The sequence below is a fragment of the Plodia interpunctella genome, chromosome 25, assembly GCF_027563975.2.
Source record: "Plodia interpunctella isolate USDA-ARS_2022_Savannah chromosome 25, ilPloInte3.2, whole genome shotgun sequence".
Lineage (NCBI taxonomy): Eukaryota > Metazoa > Arthropoda > Insecta > Lepidoptera > Pyralidae > Plodia > Plodia interpunctella.
The window spans coordinates 1,940,015-1,948,169 of record NC_071318.1 but is presented as its reverse complement, the minus strand read 5'-3'; the positions used below and the strand labels follow the sequence as shown (position 1 = coordinate 1,948,169).

Here is an 8,155-nt window from a genome sequence, read left to right as displayed (position 1 = left end):
TGTATGCACGTATACACATAAAACCTACACTATTCAAAATGCGAACCGGCTTTAGGTACAGTATTTTACGCAGCCTAGTTTAGTTATAATGTTATAAAATTTATTTTATTTAAGTCCTCAGTAAAGTCAGGTTTGTGACGAATCACCGCTTTTTGGGCGATCACTGGTAAAATATTGGTTATAAATAAACTGGTGTTCCCACCGGATTCTGGCGAAAATTATTCACTTAACATTGATCTTACGTAAATTACGAGATTAAATAGTATGAGAATAGTATCTAAATTAGTATAAGACTTCAATATTTTTGAAGGGGGACACATGAAAATAATTATTTGTTTAGTAAACATCATACAGTCTGTCAAGAAAATGAAGCAATTAAAAGAGGGCGTTGTTTTCCATTAGCGGTCAACATTGACGGTTTATCTACCAATCTTGAACATTCTATTTAGTATTGTAATGGCAAAAAAAATTGTAATTCGTCAAAAATCCGTATCGCTTTCTTGACAGACGAACGAAACGGAATATATAAGTATTGTTTACACGACAGGGGAAAAGGTCCCTTGACTTTTGATGTTGTCCATCATTGCCCTTAGACATAAAAATCGTTCTGTCAATGCCATATCAATCTACATGATTTTGGTTTAGATTTTGAAAAAATCCTCATCTAAGAAAGTGAAAGGGTTAGAAGTTTGTATGAAACTTCCTCATTTTTAAAATGATACACATGAATTGTTTATGATTATTCAATAATAATATTTAACTAATATAGACTTTATATGAAAATACATAAAAATATTAAAAAACCGAAAAAATTGATGGATAGGTAGGTTTCGTTTGACCTGGTCACAAAAACCGGTTCCTCACAACACTAGTAAGTTGAGTAGAGGAAAGAGAGGTGCAATATGAGACGAATAAACAAATCAAATAACACACAAGAACAGACGTTGGCAAAATCGTCATTTTGGTGAACGATGGAGCCATAACCATAACACAAAAAAAAACCAACATAACCTAACACAAAAAAAAAACCAACATAACCCAACACAAGTGAAATAAATAATTTTGCATTTATTTTTAGTTTTAAGTACCTATACAATACTTATAATGGAAGGTGATGCCGAATATGAGAAGAAATTAGCTGAATTTAAGTCCAAATTGAAGAGCTACCCTGATTTCCCAAAAAAAGGAATATTATTCTGGTACACAAAACAACGTGATTTTTAAAATATAAATTTGTATTTTATCAGTCAGCGTAATGTCATGGTTTTAAGCCACAACTCTGGTTTTCCACTGGTAAATGTTTTAAAAATTATATGTTTTAAAAATTACAGGGATATTTTCTCAGCAATTGCAGATGGTCCTACAAGCAAGCTTCTCCAGAGTCTATTATTGCACGTTATCCGAGAAAAGTTCCCGCAAGTAGAAGCTGTAGTCGGCTTGGAGAGCAGAGGGTTTCTCTTCTCTTTCTCACTGGCGGTGGAACTCGGCATAGGAAGCATACCAGTGAGGAAGAAAGGCAAGCTGCCCGGAGAAGTCATTTCATACAAGTATGATTTGGAATATGGGTCTGTAAGTACTTTCTAGTTTTCCTTACATATAAAGTCCTCTGCCGTGTATGTCTGTCTGTTCGCAATAAATTCAAAAACTTCCCATAGATAGTGTGATTCCTAAGGTTAAGATGTATTATTTGTTTTTACCCAAGCAAAGCCAGGACGGGTTGGTAATAATTAATAAGTGTCTTTTACTGCAAACATGTGTGCAAAATCAGACAAGGCAGAAACTCTGAAAGCTGATAATTAGATAACTTGATTACATTCTTATCTTTCAATGAGAATAAAGTTTTTAACTAACATAATAAGTGTCTTTTACTGCAAACATGTGTGCAAAATCAGACAAGGCAGAAACTCTGAAAGCTTGATAATTAGATAACTTAACTTGATTACATTCTTATCTTTCAATGAGAATAAAGTTTTTAACTAACATTATAATATTCTTGACAACATTGTATTTTAAAGCCATTTTTCATGTAGAAATTGTGTCATCATTAATAGCAATAACATTGTCTATATATTTTTTTCCAGAGCTAGGTCTTGTGAAAGAAAGGTCTAGGAAATGCTTTATTGTGGATCTAGAGATATTTTTCATTTGTTGTTCTTGGAAATGCTGTTGTTGCCTGTCAGCTGACAACATTATGTGCTGCTTAGCCGTCTCTTACAACATCTCGGGAGCATATAGAGTGGTCCTATTATAGGGCGTATCCACACGCCACATTATAAAAGGTACAACAAACCATGTAGATTCACAAGTTATATAAACATTTCAGGATGTGCTTGAAATCCAGAAGAACTCAATCCGTCCCGGTCTGAAGTGCCTTATCGTGGATGATCTGATAGCCACAGGGGGCTCCATCACGGCAGCCACAAATCTTTTAAAGTATGTTCTTTATTTATTAAAACTTTCTTTACTGACTAGCTTTTGTCCATAGTCACACCCGCATTAATTTTTCAGTATGAAAGGTACTATGTATTTCTCCATACTTCAAACTACATGTTTGCAAAATTTCAAGAAGATTGATTGAGTAGATAGAATGTGAAGAGGTAACAAACAAACAAACTTACTTTGGCATTTAAAATATTAGTTAGGATGTAAATGTTACAAGGAATAAAATGTTACAAGAGCAGACTTAAAGCTAAAAGCATTATCTATCAGTCAACCTTCAAAGCGCTTTTTCCCTGTTTCTTGTAGTGTATTATTTTTGTATAAACAAAACACAAAATTAGCTAAGTATACAAATTATATTATTTTCTTATGTGAACATTATAGTTTGCCTTGGTTACGATATCCAATTATTTTCTGTATGATTTTTATGTTATTTGTATGAAATCTTCAGGTCATGTGGAGCCGAAGTAATTGGCTGTTTGGTGGTGATGGAGCTCAAATCATTGAACGGTCGCCGCAACATTCCCGACAACATACCAGTACATTCCTTAGTTATGTTTGATTGATATACATATGTGCAACTAATAGAGTGCTTAATAGAAAATTAAATAATATGTGGCCGTCCAAATCAAAAGGGACCTTATGGCGCTCGGCACTTACGCCATCTTTGCCGGTGTTTTGTATTCGAACAACGGCAACAAAGACTTAAGTGCCAGCCATAAGGTCCCTTTTGATTTGGACGGCCACATATTATACAGAGTTACTGGTATCTAACGCATAACCTTCCAAAGGCGCATAAAGTACATCACATTGTCTAAACGTAATAAATACAATAGTTTTCTTTTCTTTAGTTTTAATGTCGTTTCTATAAAACGTTCACTCTATGTTCGATTCCGCTACATAACGCTACTGTACTGTCTCGTGTTGCTTGGCTATTACATAAGAGTTAAGATGTGTAGAGTTGTAAATGAGATTATTAGTAAAATAGACTTAAAAAGTTGCTTGTTTTGATGTACCCAAGTAGTCTTTAGGAGATTTTGTGTTTGATACCAGTAACCACAGGGTTACTGTATACAGATAGTCTATCAATAAAGAGAGAAATCGGATTTATTTTTTTTGTTTGATCAAGTTTAGTTGATAAACCACCCATTGGAAAGAGGACACAGAGCCAACATTGATATTCATAGAAAAAATGTTGACTGGTAAAATTTTGACATTGGCATAATTTGGCTAAACTATGAAGCCATAAAATTAAAAAGTGAATTGATTTGTAGTTATTTTAGATAGCGTATTCATTTGATTCGAATATGACTTACTCATAAGAAGTTCATTTGTTATTGTTATACAGTCTTGTCTGTAAAGAGCAGAAAATACAGGAGGCCCTTGTATGCTGGCAATACTGGGATCTCCTCAACTAATCTTGATCATTCGATTTGTTATTGCAATGGAAAAATAATGATTAAAAAATAATAAAAAATAGTTTGTTCAAAAATCCGTTATCTACTTTTTAAAGACGTGTAGTTAGTAAATACTGATTTTATAACTGGAGAGCAAGCGAAGTGTATGTAAATGCAAATTGGATATATGTATGTGTATAATACTATATGTAAATGTAAAAATGTCTCTGTATTCTTGTACAAGTACAATATTATTAAAATGTACAATCGTAAATTATATACCCTATTTTGTTAATTTTTCTTGTTAATTTTATAAGTAATGATAAGTTGACCGAGAAATCTGTTCGCGGAAATTACTCGAGAATTTCCGAGAACGTTTCTTGACGTCATAGTGCAATCTCGAGAATTCGAGAACGGCACATCGTTATTAAGTCATAAATTGTGAGATTAATTAATGTAAATTCCTCAGGTAAATTCCGATTAATGTAAAAAATATATTTAAAAAAATACTCCATATTTTTAAGTACCTATTCCATAATTTGCTCAATTTTCATACGTAAGATACGTATGAACGTCAACCATAATCCATAGTGAAATTCCTTATACCTAAGCAAAAAGTTTAAATAAATGTTATTGTAATTTAATTTGTTATTTAAATATGTAAGTGGCAATATTTTTTACAAATGAACCTATTCCAGTTTGTTACAGTGATTTACACTTTGTAATTAATAAAATGCTTTTTATATCATGATGGCTTTTATTAGGCAATATAACAAAATAATGGTTTTAAATTGATAACACATTTCATCACTATAAGGGTCGTGACATAATTAGATTTAATTACTATCATCGGCCTTAATCACATTTGTTTAAAATAATTATTAAATAAAAATATTAAAAAAAAACATTTTAGAATTTTGTACTCAATCCTAACAAAATTCCACATACATTACAAATTATACAAAACAATAGAACAAAATAACTTACTGTAAAGACACTATTGGTGAGTTGTGATGAGATGTTGCATTTTGACCGGCAAATAATTTAGGGTTTACACTTTTCTTATCTACCGAATCTAACGGTGTATCTCTTTTTTGGGGAGATTTAGTTGTAGTTGCTATCTTAGGGGTAGTTTCATAAGGGTATGGCAGAGGATAATTTTGAGTTCTAGTCAAAACTGGTGGATTTAAAGTTTGTTTATCAGTGTTGCCATTTTTTAATTCCTTATCTTTGTTTATGAATGTTTGGGCAGTAGTAGAGGTTACTTCTTCTACATCTATGTTAATGGGAGTAATTTTAGGAACAGTTTGAGCACTGCGAGTATTCCTCTCTTCATCTTTAGTACCATTTTCTGTATTTTGATTCGTTTCAATGTTTGTTAAACCATCAGCCAATACTTTTGGAGTAGTTTTAGCTTCATCGTGTGTGTCACGTGCGTCTCTTTTTTCATCCTTTATAGGTTTATTATTATTAATTTGAGCATCTTTGATGATCGATGGAACATAACCCAAGTTTGGAGTGTAGACTGAAGGGTTTTTCTGACTTGGTACCAAAGTAGGACTTGCATTTTCGTATTCCTTATGTGTGGCCCTTGTCTCTCTATCATCTGCTACCGATACAGGATGGCCAGTTGAAAGATTAATTCTGTTCACGTTGTTGTAACTTGGGGTCTTAAATGTGGTGCTAGTTGTAGCTGTTTTAGTGTCGATGCTTCCAGATTTTGGTGCATTCTTGTTTGTATCTTCATGTGTGCCCCCAATGTGTCTTGCTTCGTCTTTATTTTTATTGTCTTTTCCTAAAACAGTCTCAGTAGACTTTTCCTCGTCTTCATCTTCTTCGCCAAATAGTCTGCTGTTGGCAGTAGCCGGCGCGTTACTATCTGTAGGTTTTACGGTTGTGGAAACCTTATTCTGATGTCCAAATATTGAAGGTGCAATTTTTGGTTTGTTTTCTTCGGGCTTCTTAATTTCTACATCACGAGTTTCTCTAGCATTTTTCGGTGTTTGTGATGAAGTTTGAATCTTGGGTATTTCAGGCGATTTAGTTGTTACATCGAAATTGGTTAGTGTGACCTTGCTTCCTGGATTATGCGTATTCAAATTACCAGCGTTTGTTTTAAATTCACTTAGATGAGGTGGTATATTTTTAGTCAGGGGATTAGCTTGAAATTCTTTATTCGGTTCAGCGTATACTTCCACATTGAAATCGTATCCTCTGAGAACTGTAGGACTTTTTAGTTCTATAGTCACTTTCTTCTGTCCCTGTCCGCCGTCAACGATTTTCGCATCTCCATCTTTTTCTTCCCTCAAATCTGTTACAACTATGCGGCTGATAACTTCGTCGTCTGTTGTATTGATCGTAACATTTTGTGTTTGCCTCCACACTGCAGGACTAGCTTGGAAATGTTCGTCAAATACTTTTTTGTCACCAGTACTTGAGCCCACTATAATATCGTGGGTGCTAACTGATCCTAACGCAAGAAATACAAGTAGAACGAACATCTTGGAATTGTGATTGTTGAATGTTCGAAATCACAAAGTTTGCGTATTATAAAGCTTGAATTAAGGAAAATTGTAACGACAATATGAGTCAGTACGGTTAATTTTTTTATTGTTTACATTAAAGCCTTCCTGCAGGAAAACTTTGATAGTACAGTTGTTGCGAAAAGTGTTAACACAAACATGTACAAAGTAATCAAGTAGGTATATATGTATGTACAAAGTTATTCACATTGTCCCATTGATATTCAGTATGTGCAAACTGCTTAACATTATTTTTTTTTGTGTTTATACAAAGAAAACTATGCAGCGTAGCCACACTCGAAAGATCGATTATTGCTACATTTTAAATTTATTATCTACTAGCGACCCACCCCGGCGTCGCACATATCAACTTTTTCTTGAATCGCTCTTATGTATATGTACAAAAACCATAGGCGACTTTGTTTTATACTATGTAGTGATAGAAAAGAAGAATTGAGATGGTTTGGGCGATTTGCAAATCGTCTGGATTAGTTAAGTCTCCTCATATACAGACAGTCAGCTGTCCTGTCTGTATACAGTGTTATTGATATCTAACGCATTACCTTCCAAAGGCGCATAAGGTAGATAGAGATTAACATCTTTTGCTCTACTACTTTTGTCTAAACGTAATAAATACAAGAAATTTCCTTTTTTTAGTTTTAATATAAGTAGTTTCTATAAAACGTTAACTCAATGTTCGATTTTTTCACAATGCTCTTGTGATGTCTCGTGTTGTTTGGTTTGGCTATTACATACAGTTAAAATGTGTAGAATCGCAAATCAAAAATTTTATTTTTTTAATGAAAAAAAAAAAACTACTATAAGTACGTATCACGTAAAGTCGTAGAATGAAAGTTGTTACTTGGCGAGGAATGATCGAGGATTTTTGTATCAGGGTTACTACCCTGTATATATAACTAGTAAAATGAATAATGTTACTTGGCGAGGAATGATCGAGGATTTTTGTATCAAGGTTCATTCATCTGAACATTAACTGTATTCATACGATTTGGGCTTGATAGCGTAAAAATACGATAAAATAAGATAGATATGTACATACACTTCTGACCTCAGCTGTCCAGCCAAGCCATAATGTACATACCTCTATTTACCATGTGCGCCACAAGTCCGAATGATGAAATCTAGGGCACGCGCCGTGCATTAAAATTAGTTTATATCTACATCTCGCCCATTGAGATTCATTGTCAATGTTAAGTGACGTCATAGTGCAAGATATGGTGATCTTGGCTTCACTTTTAATGCCAAACATATCTACCTAAAATCCTCTAAATATAACTAGCAACCGTCCGCGACTTCGTTCGGTTTTTTTTACAAAAGTAATCTACTTTACCCCTGAAGATCATTGGGAAATACCCTATATCGTGTTAGTATTACAACTCTTTATTTACAATGTTTCGAATCCCCTGTGAAATCACAAAATAAGCGATATAATATAGCCTATTACATTTTGATCGCATTGTCATAAGTACAAGTTTGATTTTATCATAGCTAAATGAAACAAATAACTGGGTATAAGCTTTATAGAATTAAACGGAAGACTTTAATTAGTTAGCTCTGAGTCAAGAGATTCAGAGCCAAATCTTCAAAATTTAAGTTTTTTTTTGCGCGGTATTCGCGCTTAGGACAAGAAAGCCGTGAATGCATCCTGGAAAACCCACAGAGTGAAAAAAAAAGTAGATGCAAAATTGAAGCTTGGAATCGAAACCCGGACATCCGGAGCAGCAGTCATGCGTGAGACATCTACGCCGCTAAGGTCTTGAAAACAAATGAGACTAG

The 8,155-nt window shown here is 33.7% G+C and overlaps 2 protein-coding genes across 3 annotated transcripts; one reads left to right on the top strand and one right to left on the bottom strand.

The window, feature by feature from the left end:
• The first annotated feature begins 678 nt into the window (after positions 1–678).
• Aprt (Adenine phosphoribosyltransferase) lies at positions 679–4,584 on the top strand. 2 transcript variants are annotated; one of them, XM_053764252.2, is made up of 4 exons: positions 679–823; positions 1,332–1,569; positions 2,324–2,433; positions 2,891–4,584. In XM_053764252.2, exons 1-4 carry the CDS (start codon positions 777–779, stop codon positions 3,003–3,005), a joined length of 510 nt encoding a protein of 169 aa, XP_053620227.1. In that variant the 5' UTR covers positions 679–776; the 3' UTR covers positions 3,006–4,584. The 2 variants fall into 2 exon arrangements, with proteins under 2 accessions (XP_053620227.1, XP_053620226.1); XM_053764251.1 differs by lacking the exon at positions 679–823 and adding an exon at positions 895–1,199.
• LOC128680817 (uncharacterized) lies at positions 4,461–6,375 on the bottom strand. The gene has a single exon (XM_053764250.1). The coding sequence runs from the start codon at positions 6,335–6,337 to the stop codon at positions 4,820–4,822; it is 1,518 nt and encodes a 505-aa protein (XP_053620225.1). The 5' UTR covers positions 6,338–6,375; the 3' UTR covers positions 4,461–4,819.
• Between the last annotated feature and the right edge of the window lie 1,780 nt (positions 6,376–8,155).

Excerpts from the sequence above, each read along its gene's own strand:
- Aprt (XM_053764251.1), top strand. The coding sequence starts at position 1,105 with ATGGAAGGTGATGCCGAATATGAGAAGAAATTAGCTGAATTTAAGTCC. Across the intron at positions 1,570-2,323 it reads ATGATTTGGAATATGGGTCT|GATGTGCTTGAAATCCAGAA; the intron begins GTAAGTACTTTC and ends TAAACATTTCAG. Across the intron at positions 2,434-2,890 it reads GCAGCCACAAATCTTTTAAA|GTCATGTGGAGCCGAAGTAA; the intron begins GTATGTTCTTTA and ends TGAAATCTTCAG.
- LOC128680817 (XM_053764250.1), bottom strand. The coding sequence starts at position 6,337 with ATGTTCGTTCTACTTGTATTTCTTGCGTTAGGATCAGTTAGCACCCAC.